Here is an 18402-nt window from a genome sequence, read left to right on the forward strand (position 1 = left end):
TTGGAGGTCTTCTGAGTCTTGCAAACTACTATGTATTGTCATCAGCAAAGCGCAGATGACTCACGTATTCTCCATTTATGGGAACCCTTGTCATTCCAGTCAAGTTGCCTGAATAAGTCTTCAAGGGTAGCTGTAAATAGTTTAGGTGAGATTGTATCACCTTATCGGACTACTTTGCTGAAATGCGCGATGGTTTATGGAGATGTTGTTGCGCTACTGTATATATTATTGAAAATATTTATATAGCTCTCGGGGATTCCTTGATTTCTGAGTGCATCGAGTATTGAAAATTTCTTTATGGAATCGAACGCTTTCTCATAGTCTATAAAACCCATGGAGAGCGGCAGCTTGTATTCCTGTTACCGCTCTGATTTCTCTGATGACTTGGATATGGTCCATAGTGCTGTATCCTCCTCTAAAGCTTGTTCTCCTGGCTGGTTCTCGTCTAGTACATATTGAAGACGGTTTGAGAGAATTTTATCTTAGTGGATTATTGGATTTGCATCTTTCTGCTTCTAAGGTAGGTATGGCATTTGCATCTTTATGCCTTTACGCCTTTATAGCAACTAGCTGTCTGCCTCTGATAAATAAAACCTTTAGCATGACGATTCTTAAAAAAACTCATTTTCCCCAAAAATGGAGTTGCATCCGTCTGCCTCTGAGGTACAGAAGTTCAAACGACGTAAAGTCCAGAATGATTCAATATCATTCAGAGGTTTTACTGGTTTTCCTCTCTTCTTCGACTTCACTTGGAGCTTCGCTTGGAGCTGGTGTGGTGATCGCCTCTGAAACCGGCTGACCGGCGGGCTGGCATGGAATGGGCCCTGGCCGAAGATTCCCGATGTCTGAAACAACGCCCTGAAGCCAACTCAAAACTCCTCCTCCCCTGAAGTCGTCGGATCAGAAGTCTGGGTACCGGAGGGTCTGCGGCGGCGGATGATTGGCAGGTGGAAGAGCGTCGCGGACGAAGGTCGAGGTGGCCCGGGCGGTGGCTCGAGTGGGGGTGACGGGGAGAAATGCTAAGATTTCTCTTTTTACTCTTTTACTTAAAAACCCTTAATTTACTTAAAATCATAAAATCTTTCTATTTTACTTTTACGTAAAAAATTACTTACAACAACACTAATTGCATTTATGAGGACAAAATACCTCACAAAGATCTCCTCAAGATCCGAACTAAAATCGCACACGTAAATTCAGCTAAACCTATACTAGAGATGAAATCCCAGAGATGAAGGGGATCAGCTACGTAATGTGTGGGAACCCCATAACCTAGGAATATCCAAAGTCAAAGGTACAGAAATTATGTAATCGAATTGATTGGCGGGCGTACAATAATTGAAATTTGGTATAAATTAAATTAGGAACTATAAAATTAGCATAGTGGTACTCATACGTTTATTATGTACTTCACAAATATTATTTCTGCCTTACAATTATTACATAAAAAATGAACGATTTTATATATTATTATATGTAGGTATAATAAATAACCACGTATAAAAAATGCATTCACTAATGCTTTTTCAATCTGTCTTGCAAACGTCATTTTTTAGGTTATGGCATGGCACATTATAATAATATACACAAATATGATCGTCACGTCATGACAGTCAATAAATAATTTAATTATAATAGATTGGTATAAATATTAATTTATAAATTAAGGCTATACCTCAGTTGAGGCATTGTCTAAAAAGATCGTGGCTAGGCGATGCGCGGATTGTGCAATTGACGCGTGCCGAACGAAATATAATTTGTCATATAAATCCAACATGCGTCCATTTAATGTTCTGTTAATTGTTCTATTAGTAACAATAATAAGTAATATATTCATTGACATGTTTTCTCTTTCAAGTAAATGACGTTTTTAGTCATCTTTACACGATTTTATCCTTTATTATATATTAATATCCCCGTCGCCGTCACGAAACAAATTGACGTGTTCACAGCTCGACGTTCGCTTTCCGATTGCCAGCGAGTGCGAAATTTCGTCGCACCTATAATAGTTGGAAATTATTTGCCGTTTCACTGAAATACCGACAATAATTATATTCATTCCAATTACATAGTAAGAAAAATAATTATTTTAAACATGGCGATATCTAGTAAAGATGCCTCGAAGGTAATTCGTTTTCAGTGAAGTGTATGTTTCGTCATTCGGTCAATAGATGTATTTACGAAATCGCACCCTTCAAAATCACCCTTAATTTACCATTTAATAATAATATTATTCGTATTAGAAAGCCAGATAAAAACAGATTTTTTAAAATGATAAAAAAACCATCTTACCCAAAATACTTACATTTCTTCCATCTATTAATCCGATTTTCATATACGAGAATAACTGATTACTAATATTTAATTAAGTAGGTACGTACCTAGTTACTTTTAAAATTATTTAATATCTGCTAAAGTGAAGCTTTCGAGATGTGGCTGTATAGACGCATCCTCAAAATTCCTTGGACCGACCGGGTGACAAATGTTGAAGTTCTCAATCGAATGGGGAAGGACCGAGAAGTTCTACGTAGTATCAAAACCAGGAAACTACAGTACCTCGGCCACATTATGAGAGGACAAAAATACAGCATTCCCCAACTTGTCATTCAAGGAAAGATCAATGGGAAGCGTAGCAGAGGACGGCGCCGCATTTCGTGGCTTAAGAACCTCCAGTGCAGCTCGACCGAACTGTTCCGGGTAGCAGACGACAAAGATAAGATCGCCTTGATGGTAGAAGAAGAAGAAAGTGATGTAGGTATCTGAAATTTGATTTACTTTAAGTATATAAATTATTTTGATTTGCAGGAAGTATTAGCAAGCACAACTTCTAACGACTATACTTGGTTAGAATCAAATGCCTCCTATACAACGCGTGCATTCTAAAGGTGTTACTTTACAGTAGCGAAAAATGGCACCTTACGAAGGCTCAGAGCAACTTACTGTAGGTACACTGAGCTTGTGAACAGAGTTGAGAATATATGTTTTCGATGAATATCTACTGGCTGTATGACTTTAGTAGTAACGGAGAGATAATAGAGTGAACAGGCGACGTTGGACCTAGCCAGGTCACGCCTGAAGAGAACATCGACGTGGCTTGCTTGTTCTTCAAACCAACCGCAATCCGACGTCCTTCTAAATACTACCTACATAGTGTATTCGGTAGAGCTACGGGATGATGGCATGGCCTGGAATAACACGAGAAAACCGGCGAGCGACAGGAATTCTTGGATGCACCGTGTGGTATCCATATGGTCCAACTAAGGGGTTGTTTAAAGGCTGTACACACACAAGTTGGCAACATTATAAAAATGCGAAAACGTGAATCTCTTTATGTCCGTCGACAAAATCGACAGAAACTGGTTCGCCACAAATCCGTTTGAGGCATGTGTTCGAAGCAGAGCGTTGGGGCGGAGCTCGGAGCAGGAGCGGAGCCGGAGTACCGAAAATTTGTAGTGCTCCGGATGTTTTTTTATTATTAAATTTTCGTCATAAAATCCAATGATATTAGTATATTTAATTTGTAACAGTGGAATTATTTGAAATATGGCAACACTGCCGAGGCAAGACAGAAGAGGCAAATAATGGGAGACGATTTGCTGTCGAAATTTTGTTTAATAGAATAATTAATGATGAAAGTGACGATTATTTTAAAACCACTTATTTTTTTTTTGCTAAGGTTAAGGGCAGTGTGATGTTCTACAGTAGTGTTCCCCGACTGGTATTCCGTGGAACCCCAAGGTTCCGCGAGGTAAAATTATGGGTATTTCGTTTATTTTTAGAGATTCTTTGTATTTTTAAATAAATCTAGAATTATTGAGTTGTCGGTACTTGGCATCATATTATGAAGCACTGATCACGGCCCTCTTTTGTTGTAGTCAAGTAACTTGCAAACCTTCATCATGTTGGAAAAATAGTCATTGTCATTAGTCAGGAAATACACTGAAAATAACTATAAAATAAAATTTTACACTTAAATTGTTTTATAATTATATCAATCATCATAATATTACACTTAATTGCATCGCACAGTCATTTTAAATGGTACTTTTTTTCAATATTACAGCAAATCTGTGGTGTATGGTTATCTTACTTAACTGGTCGAATCACCACGCCGGGCCTCTTTTAAGCCCGGGCCCCCAGGCTAGAGCCCTGTCAGCCCCCCTTTGTGGGGGCCATGATTATAATACTTATTAAAGCTTTTTACTCGGAGCGGAGCCGGATCAAATATTAGGTCCTGGAGCGGAGCTGGAGCGGAGCAACTCAAAAAAGGGTCCGCTTCAACGCTCTGCAGGCCTATGTTATAACTGGTGATATGAAGTCACCCGACTACATGACGTAATTGTGACGTAAGCCAATACACGCTCGAGGCAAGCCGCCCAACGCACACTGCTCACCATAGATATTATTATGCTGAAACACCTATTTGTCTGTGGGGACAATGGATAACGCCAGTATTTTAGTAGCGTTAATTTCTCGAATGCTATTATCAATCCGGTAGTACGTAACAATGATGTCATATGACGTCATGTCGACCGGGCGACTTCAACTCGCAAGTTCTAACATAAGGCCCCTGGTTCGAACCACTGTTCACACATGCGAACACGTGGCAAATTTTACCACGTATGCAGGCTTGTAAATACCTACACACTAAGAATTTGGTGCCTTTGTAGTGTAGTTCGGAGAATCAAACGGATTGTGCATTTATGTATTCAAAGTATGAACTTTGGCGTAATGAATAGGCATGTATGGATATCATTATTTTTAAGATATTGAGTCTCTTCAGAATTTACCCAGGACCCCTAAGTTTAAAAATGGCGGAGAAAAAGTCAATTCCCTACATATTTATAGTTATGGTCTGATTTGGTGGATTTTCAATTAGCCAAAGTTCATAATGTCCACTTTTTTTACCTACGCCTCTGGACTACTGCGAATAGCACCCGCATAGCAACAGATTACTACCAACAAATTATTTCAACGCTACAGTCATTTGCTTTTATCATCTATATTCATGAATGAACTGAAATTAAGAAAATATAATACGATGTCAACGAACACTAAAATAATACGCTCAAGGGTCATAACGTTGTGAATTTTATACAAACACGTATCTTAAGAAACACAACTTTTCAGGAGATGCAAATAACAACTTTATTCTCTCAGTTTTTAATTTAGAAATAAATTTTCTTTTATAAAATATCCATTTATTCAATTTATCGCATATATACGAGAATGAGTTGCAACTTTACTGTGAATATTACTGCAGTAAACACGTATCTTGACTTACGAGAAAGAGCTTCAGTGCCTTCAGTATAATCATCTGTCGGAGTTCATTATTCTGTATACTCACAAACACGTAACTCAAGATACGAGTTTATAATATTTATAAAAGTCTTTTATTTTGACACTTGTGTAATTTGAGTTTTTGTAATTGTCTAAATCTATTATGTTATAAAGTATGTTTTGAGATACTTGTGAGTAGAATATGTGCGTATTCAAATTCTGAATTCATTACAACAAACTACTCGAAACTGACAAAAATTGAGATAAATGTGTTTGTAGAAAATTAACGACGATAAGGCATAAGCCACCGATACACGGTGTCATTTCTGTTTTATTATATTCCATCTAGTTAACATGTTTACACGTTTCCGTTATTTTTCTTGATCCGAAATAACACGGATATCACACTGTCACTAGTATGTCACTTTGACGTTTTGTTTGACCTAAAAATCCACTGGAATTATGTATGCACTATATATATCGGTTAGTTTAATTGTAGTATTATATATTACGTTTATAATATAATATATTACCTATATTTTCAAAAGGGTGGGAATTAATCGCACAATGCAATAATCAAAATTCACAAAAAAAAAATAACTTTAACATTTGGAAAGTGGTTTTCACATATATTAAATGATTTCACAAATAAATAGATGAAATCACATAAAATAGTTTGTTTCACAAAACAAAAATCATAAATCACTCATTGTAAATATAAGTTCACTCAATTTTGACAACTGCACACATTTGTAAAATTGTTCATCACAAAGAAAAGGTAGAAATTCACAAATGTCAAACTAATAATTGTAGCAGCAATACAATTTATTAGAAGGCAATCGCAAAAATGATGCTTAGGTGTCAATATAATATAATATAAATATGTGTATATTCGTGCTGCTATCGTTCATATATTATTTGATGTAAATCTACAACCAAATAACACCACCTAGGTATATCTTTTTCGGTTCATCGATATAAATTTTGGTAAATGTGGCGCAGATGCCGTCATGAGATTGTATAAGTATCATTTTTGAACTAAACCTAACCTAACCTATTCTAACGTAATCTAACCTAATATAACTTAACCTAACCTAACCCAACTTAACCTAACCTAACCCAACCTAACCTGACCTGACCTAACCTAACCTAACCTAACCTAACCTAACCTAACCTAACCTACCCCAACCTAATATTAGGTACCTAATAATATAATCTTAGATTATGATAATGAAGTATCAAAATCTATGAGCATTTCAAATTTTAAATTAACAATTATTGGATCGAAAAACCTATGTGCCGACAGAAAAAGGTATTTATTATAATTGTCTACTGGAATAAACTGTTTTCGTAAAAAAAATCATAAAAGCTCATGACGGCATCTGCGGCACAATTACCTAACTTTTAATTAACGTCACTTTCTAAATAGGTATTTATAGTATTATTTGAATCTGAAAGTAGGTGCCTAATACATACTTATGTTTTGCCAAAATATTGTTTAAAATCATTAAACCTAATTTTCATAGTGTTTGTATTCTTTTACGATTAATTGGTTACAATAGTATATTGATACGTGAAGACTACTTTTTCCTTAGTGCAAATCGATCATTTGAGTGTTGTAGTTGATTTGTGAATATCATCCATTTCCGATGTGACGAACATCTTTTTAAATGTTGTCAGCGCTTTGTGAAAGCAGTCTATTCAATTGTGCGAATATATATTCCCCTTTTCAAAATTATAGAAAGGTACATTTCCCTTGCAATTTGTTGAAAATATTTCGGGTAGGTCATAAATATCTGCTTCCTCAACGATTCGTTTGTTTTGTGGTTTTTTTTTTATTTATTAAGGAAACAAACAGTTAAATATTGATTACAAAAAATTTAATTATAATAATGAAACGTTATTGTAACCAGCAATGTTTCCATGTATATTCGACTGACATGGTACAAAGTTTGGTTACGCGTAAATCTTGATGGACAATGGAAACCCACCCTTTCGAGTAGGTTTGGCGAGTCAATAAAACCATTGATAATTTTAAAAAGAAAATATTGATCAGATATATAACGTCGACTTTCCAAAGATAGTACCATAAAAGTTGAAGTGGTCGAAATATTTTTTCATGACGTTATGCCTAACATACACCTTTACATGCCACTTTGAATTTCTCTTAAATTAAAAGTCAAAGACCACTATATTTGGGTTTTTTTTCGGCAAGTTCGCGACCACAGAACAGATAATAAATAGAATTACAATAGGCTATATACACATACAGTCAATTTCGACGTAGGGTTTTGAATGTGTGAGTGTCCTGAAAATGAACCACGCATTATAGACGATCAATAGTGTGTGTAATACACCAATATTAGATGAGCGTCAATGCATAAACCGAGAGCAGTTGTCAGTATTCGACGTATGACGTATTCTTGACACGTGTTTAAATTAATGCCATATTCTTCCTTACTCGAGATCGGTCGCCTGCTTCTCCTAACCCGTTAGGTATTTCAGTTTCCATTATTTCTGAGTTGCATGCTGCTTACTCGTCGATTCGTTTCTTTGGTGGTGCATCCATGTCCTAATATACGCCTTGCTATGCCACCTTGCACTCATATGATAATTAAAAGTCAAAGCCCACAGGTTTAGTCTTTTTCGGCAGGTTTGCGACGTTCGTTCTACCGCGCATGTGCACATGTCGCGTAAGTTGCAACTATCGCGTGGAAATTCAGAAGTTGCAACTTACGACGATAAATGTTTACATTCTGCATTTTATTGTTATGGTCGTAACAATACGTAGGTACCTACCAGTGGCGAAGGGTGACTTTTGGAAAGAGGTAGACTGTGGAGATCTGATAAAAAGAGCACACTTGTCAGGTATACTTACGAGAATAGTACGATATTTACTACTAATGAATAGGTACACACTAATAAATGACAACGACATACTAATTCAATGAAACTTCAAAAACTCATTGACGACATAAAAATGAGCGATGTGTTTAAATTACGTATATTTCAAAACACGTATACCCATCAAAAATCATTAGATAAAATCTATTTGTATTTATAAAAAAAATCTATACTTACTTATTTATTAATATTCGATTAAAAGCCGTTGAAATTGTTTTTTTAATTATCTAATTATTAATGATTTTGGACAAAGTGCGCAGTTGTGACAACAATATTATGCGCGAATGTTTTAGGCTCTGCGATAGGAGCTTACCTTATTTCGTACAAATCAGCAGACTTGCTGAGGTTACGAGACGTAAAGTCCATACAAAAAAAAATTAGAATTATTTCACACATAATCGGAAATTTATTTACGTCGAGACGTCGCGGCGTTTATTATTTAATTTACGGCGCGCTGTGGTATATTTTTTAATACCTTTGCAGATTGTTTTGTAAACTGTGATTTAATACTGTAATACATTCCTACTTATACGACATCTCTCGTTGGCAAAATAAATTAGTTTTATATAACATAAAATAATGAAGTGATTAAGTATATAAATTTGTCAATATGCAATTAAAAAATATTTTCCTTAAGAAGGTAGGCTTTAAATAATCGCATAATATGGAGTCTTCGCCATTGGTACCTACTGCCATTAGTACATTCACGATCGTGTAAATTATATAAACATTAAAGCATACCTACTATGTGAATGAAACACATGTGTGAGTGAAACAATCAAATAATGTTTATAAATAACAATGGATAAACATATTCTATAAATTATCATGAATTACCATAGTGGAAACAGAATCACTAGAAAGATTAATTATAAAAGCTAGGTTTTTCATCATTTTGTAGCTGCAAAAGGGCATAACGTAGAAATCTGATTTCTCACAAATTGAGTACCTATAACAAAAACCCTGCAACTACCATAAAACAGGCCCATAACAAAACCATTCAAATAAAATACACCTACGCGAAAAAATAAACCACTAATATTATTATGTATCATCACCATGGACCCCACAAGGGCGGAGGGCTGACAGGGCCTTATACTATAGATACTGACAGGATAAGTTTACATCATAAATTTGATTTAATGGAAATAAGTCGCCTGCGGCGCTATTTTCATTCAATAATATTATTGTTTAAAATTATGTGGTTGTACGGAAAATTTTTTAATTGTGTGATACTCGACAACTCCATAATTCAAATGGACGTGTTAAAATATACACATTAATTTTACCGCGTACACCATTTAGAAAACGCTGCTCTAGAGTGTCACACTGCCGTTATCCTTAGCGATAGGTAGGGGGGGCTGCTAAATATCCTGGCCTGGGGGTCCGGTTCAGGATGTGGGGGCCATGGTCATCACTGTCATATTCATTAATAATTATTTTAGTTACAAGATGTGATTCTATGAAAGAGATACCTACATCGATATGTTTCCTAGGTACTTATCAGTGGCGATGGGTGAAGGTAGGCTGTTAAGATTCGACATAAATAGTGCATACTAAACTTTGTCAGTCAAACTTATTTGTTTTAATTTAACTAAGAATACAATTTGCAGATGATGCTGGTTAGTTTTTAAAATTCAATTAAACCCGGCCTAACCAAACCATGTTAAGGTATGCTATGAGCGATCCGATAAAAATATTGGACATTTTTTCAGTCATACCTGTTTGTTTTCGTTGAATTAAGAAAAAATATTATTACAGGTGGTGTTGGTTAGCTTTTTTTTAAATTCATTAAGTCCTGCCTATACGATAAAAAATATTCTTTATAAAATATCTAAAATTAATTTTAGATGTTTCGTGGATAAACGAATATTTTTTGACTACATAGTATATATAAAATAGACTTGGATTAAAGTAGTACTTAATTGAATTTAAAAAAATAATCAATACTATCTTTTATATTGTATTGTAGTCTTAGTTCAATGAAAACATATACGTTTGACTGACAAAGTTTAGCGTGCACTATTTATGTCGGATCTTAACAGCCTATACCCACCCTTCGCTACTTGTTCCTATTACTGGGATTTATGGTTTATTTTTATATTGATTTATTGAAAAAAAACTTTGTGGACATAACAAACCAGAACTCATGATGTTCATAGCTTAGATTTAAATTGAAAAAAAAATGGTTCTTTTCAAACAAGTTAAATGAAAATATGTACATACTCACATACTTATTTAATATTATAGAAAATATTACCTTCACAATAGAAAAGAATAAATGATTAAAAACATAAACAGTGTTATATTAAAATAAAATTTTAATACACAGCACCTCACTACATACTATGTCTTTGGGGAGCGCATTGACTAGTGTCGCTAATGGTGTCTGAACTTGACACGTCGAGGAAACAGTAGTGACCCAGAAGAGGTCACGGCTGCGACCGCGTACGTAATTGGCGGGTGCATATGAATTCAAATGCGTTAGGGTATCAGGATTATAAACCATCCCTCGCGAGACCAGGCAAAAGTCACAAGAACAGAAGTGACATACGAGATTCAAGAGAGTGAAGAGCGAGCTTGTAGAAAAATAATCGTTTGATTAATTATCGAAACAACAATAATTATATGTCTTATAAATATTGAATAATTTTATTCTGGACGCGCTCTAAAATAAGCTTGTAGCTTGTAAACTTGCTTCATAAGGACTTCATAAGGAAGTAAGGTGGAGAGTCTCAAAATCAGTTAGTGGCCCAGTAAAGAAGTGTGGGGTATCGTTCGTTTTAAATAATTAAATCATTATTGGCAGCTATCCACAATAAAGATAATATTATGTTCGTATAGTATTATTATGTGCCTATCAAATTTGATTATTTTTACTAGCTGTTGTAAACAGCCCAAAAAGCTGAAAATCCGGATTTTAAAGGACACAACTTCAATCTTCTAGTAATCAATATCTCATCCTTTCTAAAATCTGATATTTTGTCTATTCAATTCTACACTATCCTAAGCGCCAAACCATGAAATGTGCAGGAAAGCAAAATTTAGAAATTACGAAACTATACTTAATTCGATTTTAGTTCTGTAATATCAAAATATTAAAAAAAAATTGTGTTTCAAATTACAATAAATTTTGTGGAATCTACCCATTTAAAATTGATGAAAAATTCAATACATTGGCAAATAATATCAATAGAAGAAGTGGTATGAAAATGATTGTTTCTTAAATTCAATATAATCCTATGCATTTAGGTTAATACTTACAGAAATGTTGGAAATTTCATAGAGAATTGATTGATGTAAAAAAACCTATTTTGAAAAATTGGCGTTTAGGATAGTTTATAGAATTGAATTTCAATTTGATGTAGTTATCCATATTTTTCTGTGTCGCATGTTCTTTTTAGTTTTGAGTTACTAAAACATTTGTTTGGTTATCTAAATTTTTATATACCTACACTATTTTGTGTTTCGACAAAAACATTTTTTAAATAGTTTTTATTCTTATAATGCCTTGGTGGTTTTTAAAAGGAGGGGTTATTGCCCGGGGGCTATTGATGGGGAAATTGTGTTAGAACCATGAGAAAGTATATTGTTATAATATTATAATATTTTTATTTATCTATAACGAATGAGAGAAAACAAATTATGTGACTGGATAGGATAGCACATGATGGCCGAGCGGGTTAAGCGTCGGCTTATAATATCGTGGGTTCCATGTTTGAATCCTGGGTCTACCAAATACACAGAGTATGGCCCTAATAGGTTGAGTAAGTGGCTAACATACATTTTTCGTAAATACATAATCTGGTAATACAATCTCCACTCCGCGGAGGACCATATGATCCTCTTAGGATCGAACATGTTGAAGTAGGGTAGATAGAGCGGGAGAAAATTTATTAAAATAAGTAATACGAGATAAGACATATACGTAAACGTAAATTATATATTTGAAAAATAAACTAATAAGCAAATAAAGGAATCGCTTAATTTAATCGAATTGTAAAATAAAACCAAATGAAAAAATACTCGATGCGTTGATAATAATGTGTATACTAACCTGTAAGGTTCATCTGCTGATGTGAATATAAATGGACTATCAGCTAATCCGTTAAGCACAATTGGTATGACAATCAGGATATAATTGATAAACTGAAAACGTCCAAAGTTTCCCAGTTCTTCAAGAATGGAATCCAACTGTAGTCCTGGGTCAATAAGCGACTGCTTCCGGCTTTTCTCAATCATTTTATAAGTGTAAATACAATGAAGATTTCACAATTTAAATATCTCTAACACACAAAGTAAATTAAACCGAATAATTTTTGTAACAATCGTATTTCAATGATCAACAGTCGCGAAGGAAATAAAATTGTTCATTGTTAAAAACGTTTTGACGAACAGTAGAAGACTGTCCGTTTCGATAAAGTATTCAACGATTGTGTTTAGCATATAAATGCGAATTGTAAAGGAAAACTTGTCAATAATTAACCTGTACATATTCGGTGGCTAACACTGAAAATACTATCAATAAATACAGGTAGATATTATGGAAGTAGGGACTGTAATCCCGGAAAGAATTATGATTTCCATGTTTTCGGCATTCAAGATTTCGGGATTAGGGAAAACGTGAAAATGTGATTATTTTGTACTAATGAAAAATACTAAAATATGTTACGTTTGGCTAACACGTTAAAGGTTTGGATCATGCAATCAGACAATATTCATTTTTAGTGATACATCTTGAAATGGGGATCTAGCCATCAGCCCATCTATTCGATACACAAGGCTGCTATCGAAGGCTATCAGCGGCTATTGAAGGTAGTTTATTATATTTATGTATTGAGGCGGTTAATTGATACAATAAGTTAACTGTCAAAAGGTGCTGTGTTTCACCAGCAACTCTCTTTGCTGTGCTTTTAGAGGTTGTCAGTTTAGACGGCTAACTTATTGTAACATTTATATTATCATTATCAGGAGGCTGTGTTAAAATGAACAAAAAATGTAGCGGAGAACGGTGTTTATTTAAGAAAAGTTTAGAGCGTGTTGCTTAGTTAGTGTCAAGAGTTAAATGACCCAGCCCAGAAAACAGGATGGGTCCAACTTACTGACGAAGTATTTTGGATTGTTTTTGCCGATGGATACTGCCTGCCTTCTCGGAACTGGGCAGTCTAATAAAATTGTTTTTTGATGCAATCATATACAAGATAACTATAACCTAATATTAGATGTTTAGTAAATAATTAGCAACGTATATTATATAGGCCGCCAAACGCTGACTTTGTCTGGTTTTCGTAGGCTCAAAATTCTGGTAGTAGGTATCTAAATACGCTCAAGAAAACCTTAATTTATAAATCTAAATATGAAAGTAAAGTTATAAAAAATATTATTAATACTAAAATAAATTAGCCTCAAGTCATTTTGACATAATATTCATTCGTAGCAAACATCATAGATTTGTGCTTTGAGATTTATTTTCCAAAGATGTTCCGAGAGGAAGACGCCTTGTAAGACAGTTTTGTTAGGTAGTTAACTTGAAGTATTTAATCAAGTTAATTTTAAAGAACAGTGTATCATCAACAATGAAAGATCAAACGCATCGTGAGTGTAAAACCATACTAAGTGCAATTGCCATAGTTTGAAGATATGAGTGTTTAAAATTTTCATTCTGCCAGAATTTGTTTGTATTGTAAAACGAAATTATCTGTCTTTTTTAATGAAGACTATTAAATTTGCAATTGGCTCATTTTTACATTATATAATTATACAGTAATTTCTCATTTAAATCTCAACTATTGAAATCTCGGAATTGCAACATACTGTGGTTTTACACTCACGGTGCTGTGGCAGAGAACTAAAGGTTAGTTAAAAATACTGTCAACAGTTTGTGTACTCAAGTTTCGGATGAAACTACCCATACTTAGTATTTGTGGCCCAATAAACTTATTTCAAAAAACTTGTGATGATATCATCGCGAGTCGCTGTTCTGTGCACTCGTCAGTTGGTAGACTTTCAACACTATTGACATTAATGCGCACGAACGAAATAGCACTTGAATATAGGTATATTTTAATTTATTAGTCTATTGCGTTCGAATGTATGAATAATAAAAGGTCATAAATTTTGATGAAAATGAGACAATTCGACAAGCGCAGCTCAGCGTATTTTTAGCGATTCTATTGAAGCCGATACACACTCTGAGTTCCCTGAGCCGATACGTATTTCAAATACTAATATGGAGTTGGTTTTAGTTTCAGTTGAGTATGAAAATTTTGTCGCATACGCACGCCAAACGCTCTATATAGTATTCCAAATACTAGTAAGTATTTTGGAACAAGTTTCTATACTAAGTTTTTTTTATACTGCTAGCAAGTATACTTAGTCTTCAAAATCGACCAGTTTTCCCATCTCTAGAGAGAACACTATTTTTTCTATGGATTATTATGAATTATTAGAATTGAAAATGTTAAACATGAGCGTTTTGTATGACAATCGAATAAAAATTACGAAAAATGTGTTAGTTATTTTATAATAAAAGCCTGCTTTCAAAAATATAAACGCAAATGAAAAAAATAATTTAGAAGTTTTATCACAACTCTCGTATATTTTTATGTTGTATTCAGCAAGTAGTTACCTGCTCGATAGTGATGTCAAAAAAGTGCAACGTTAAAATAGGTTATAACTCTATCTAAACTCGTCTTATCTGCCGCACAGCCATAAATCAAACCTTCTGGGAACGTCGATCCGATGTTGCATACCTATATACCTAGTGACAGTCGCACGTAACCTCTCGAAACGTATATAATATATTTGGATGCGGCGACCGGCGAGCCGATTTAGAAATGACCAATTCGTAGGTGTGTTTATGCGTTTTGGCGTTTTCGACTCGCGGCCCGAGACGCATGCGATTTGTTGATAGCAGCACTAGATGTTTTCTTTCAAACTAAAATGTCACATTCGACCAATATGCGGAGCTCCATTTGCCAACGTGTATTTTGACACGTTGCAGACGAGACGAGTTTTGATGTGCAAGCCGGCTTAAAGAAATAAACAACATAAATATACTTCAAGGCGGGGGAAACATCCTCGATAGATTGCGTTCCAGCGGCCATTTTATGCGCACATCTCATTGAGATCTCAACCAATCTTGACGTTTACGTTGTACTTTATTAAACATTCAATATATTGAGACTAGTTAAGTATTAGGTAAAATATTATATTATAAGCTCGTCTCGAGATGTTTTCAATTCCGGGATTAAAATTCAATTAAAGCAAGCGGGATTTATGGATTGAAACCCCTATATATAACTAAACGATGGAAACAACATGTTTTTAAATTTTACTCAGTCAAATTGATTACTTCGGTAATTTTACCTATGTCAGTTGCAACGGTATTCTTATTTACCTCTCTGACTATGTACATAATATTCTTGGCGTTAAAAAGGAGCTGACGTATGCAGTCACGTCACAGTAATAATGATAATAATGTGTAAAGCATTGGAATGTTTGTAACTTCATTAGTACCTAATCATTTTAGTTCGCACATTTCTGTAGGTACTCAAGTTACTTAAGTGTAAAATTCATTAAAGCAAAACAATCTTTCAAAATTTTTCAATATAATATGATTTATGTTTCATGGCTTATTATTATTACGTTTATTGTCAAATTTTAAGTTCAGTAAGATAGTTAAGTTGTGATTATATTGAGATGCATGTCGCGTGCTGTCACGGCGACAAATTTAGTCTATGGTTTCGTCATTTTGCAGAATATTTTGAACGAACACGATCTCTGCAAATTCAATGATTGAGTGACCTAGTAACGAGTCTATGTAAATTCAATAATATTTTGAACAGAACCCAACCCGCAGACCATAGATGACAACATTATTATAGAAAATACATAGTGCCAACCGCAAAAAACAAAAAGACACACGATTTTGACATGATTAGAGAATGTGTAGGCATGTAGAAAATGATAGAAAAACCGTCATTAATCATGCAGATGTCGTTGCAGTACGGTACAGCGTGATTTTGGCAGATTTTTCGAACTGACAATGTTCGTTTAAAGGTTCAAAATGTGCTACGGTATGGGAGCATCAGTCTTATAACATTTTAAACACCAAGAAAAACGACATTAAACATTTATTTTCTGTTAGCGACAGCTTACTGTGACATCACGTGATAGTACACGACATGCACCATAATATATTTCGCACTTTAGGTGCATATATTTAGTAATATGTATTTCTAAAGTAACGGAACAGCCTATCTTCATAAGGCATCTCACATATATTCCATCAGCAAAGGAGTCCAACAACCCTTAAAAACTTATTCAGAAAATTTGACTGGAGTAACAAATGAGTTACTATAAATAGAGCGTACCTACTTACCTTTGATATATGTGCTTCACTGATGATAATATATTAAAATTTATTATAAGACTCAGAAAACTGTCAAAGCAGAATTTAGGAACTCACTGTACCTACACGGAAGCCATGTTTAACTGATTCGTTGACCAAAAACGGATGAACAGAAAAATCTGTCAATAGTCTTGAAAAATCATTTGCAGAACGAAGCTCGGTTTTAATGTTTTTAGTCGCATGTGGGATTCCCGTTTTTCTTGACGGAATTTTTGAATAACTCTAAAATCACTCTTTATCTTTGAGTAGATACTATATTTTAATTCTCTTTAATATAAAATTGCTGTTATTTTAGTGTTAAAATTAAATGTACGTAATAAAGCAGTATATATATTATTATGTACGTATTTATATAAATATTTATATAAAATTATGCAATGTTTATACGATCAAGATGTATTTATTATTCAAAGACTTGCATATATTTTAATACAATTTCAATTTCAATCTAAATCATATAAGTTGATAATTAGTTGATAATACATAAATAATAAAGTCTTGATTGCACAATAATCAACGTCATCTTCTACATTTTTATGTTAAAAGAACTGCATAATGTATGCAGCTAGTTTATAAAAGGATGCAATAGTAGATTTGTGTCTGTCCCGACTTGACTTGACTCTACACAATATTACATATTATTATATAAGTATAATATTTTGCATTTTCATTTATTCTGTTTGGACAGTAAGGAAATCAAGGCAGAAAGGTGTTATAGCTATTCCATAATATGGACGTTGACGTTCATGTAATCATAATGCGAGTCCTGGATTACCCTCGTCAAACGATATTGGTGTCTGAGCAAAAAAAAATCTCTGTTGGTATTTAAGAGCGGCATGCACAATCTAAGATTTCGATCCTAAGGATAAGTCGCCGAAAAGCATAACTTAACTATAGACAATCCTGAGTATAGAGTTAAGGAATCCTTAACCATAGACTACTTTTGTTATGAACACGCCCCCTTCTGTATTACCATTTACCACTGACAGCTGCTGTCAAAATAAATTCGCATGTCTATAAAACTGTCCATGCACTCAAATTCATTTAACAATGTATCTCAATATGGATATTGATAGTGTTAATTCGTTTGGTAATGTACTTGCAGAATATTATTTTAATTTTATACGCCAGTATGATAGAATGACACTTGACGCTAGTGTTACCATGTTAAAAAATATCTTGCGGTGCCTGTGGAATCACGTATAATGACTTATAACGGAAACATAAGAGTATTATAATTAAATATTAATATGTATTTATAGTTATTGCATTTATAAAATGCAGTTGTCATATTTTTGTCATCGTTTAACAATTATAAAATAATTTACCTAAACTATAGGAAAGAGAATTTTTAGATATGATATTATTTTCAATAGAAATGATCTTAACTAAGGATAATGTTTCTGCATGGTGTTTTCTGCTAAGGAAATTTTATATTATATTTATATTTTATTTATATTTATAGTATATAAAAACTGTTGGTATTTAAGAGTAACATGTTCATTTACGAATGACCTTGACGCTGGCGTTCACTTCATGTGGGTATGGAAAGCATTTTATTTCTGCAGTGCTATTCTAAATAGTTAACACGGTAACACGTTTTTGTTATTTTTATTGCTCCAAAATAATTAGGCGGCTATCTACAATATTTTTTAACACGTGCCACGGCGTCTTATTTGCTTCTAATCGGATGCGTTTAGAATCGAATAAGACGTGTTAATTGTGTTACTCAACGACATATTTTGATAGCTTGCGATGAGCGCGGTCATTGGCGGCCGTGTTAAAAAATATCACGCCTGAGTGGA

The 18402-nt window shown here is 34.0% G+C and overlaps 1 protein-coding gene across 1 annotated transcript in view; it reads right to left on the bottom strand.

The window, feature by feature from the left end:
* The window catches only part of LOC147075906 (organic cation transporter protein-like), a 52232-nt gene extending 39624 nt beyond the window's left edge, over positions 1 to 12608 (bottom strand). The window contains exon 1 of the mRNA XM_085942230.1: positions 12242 to 12608. Coding sequence (XP_085798356.1) covers positions 12242 to 12426 — 185 coding nt within the window. The 5' untranslated portion in view covers positions 12427 to 12608. The remainder of the gene's footprint in view (positions 1 to 12241) is intronic.
* Between the last annotated feature and the right edge of the window lie 5794 nt (positions 12609 to 18402).

This window comes from Rhyacophila brunnea, unplaced genomic scaffold (genome assembly GCF_057557595.1).
Source record: "Rhyacophila brunnea isolate RB1 unplaced genomic scaffold, BYU_Rbru_1.0 scaffold_14, whole genome shotgun sequence".
Classification (NCBI taxonomy): domain Eukaryota; kingdom Metazoa; phylum Arthropoda; class Insecta; order Trichoptera; family Rhyacophilidae; genus Rhyacophila; species Rhyacophila brunnea.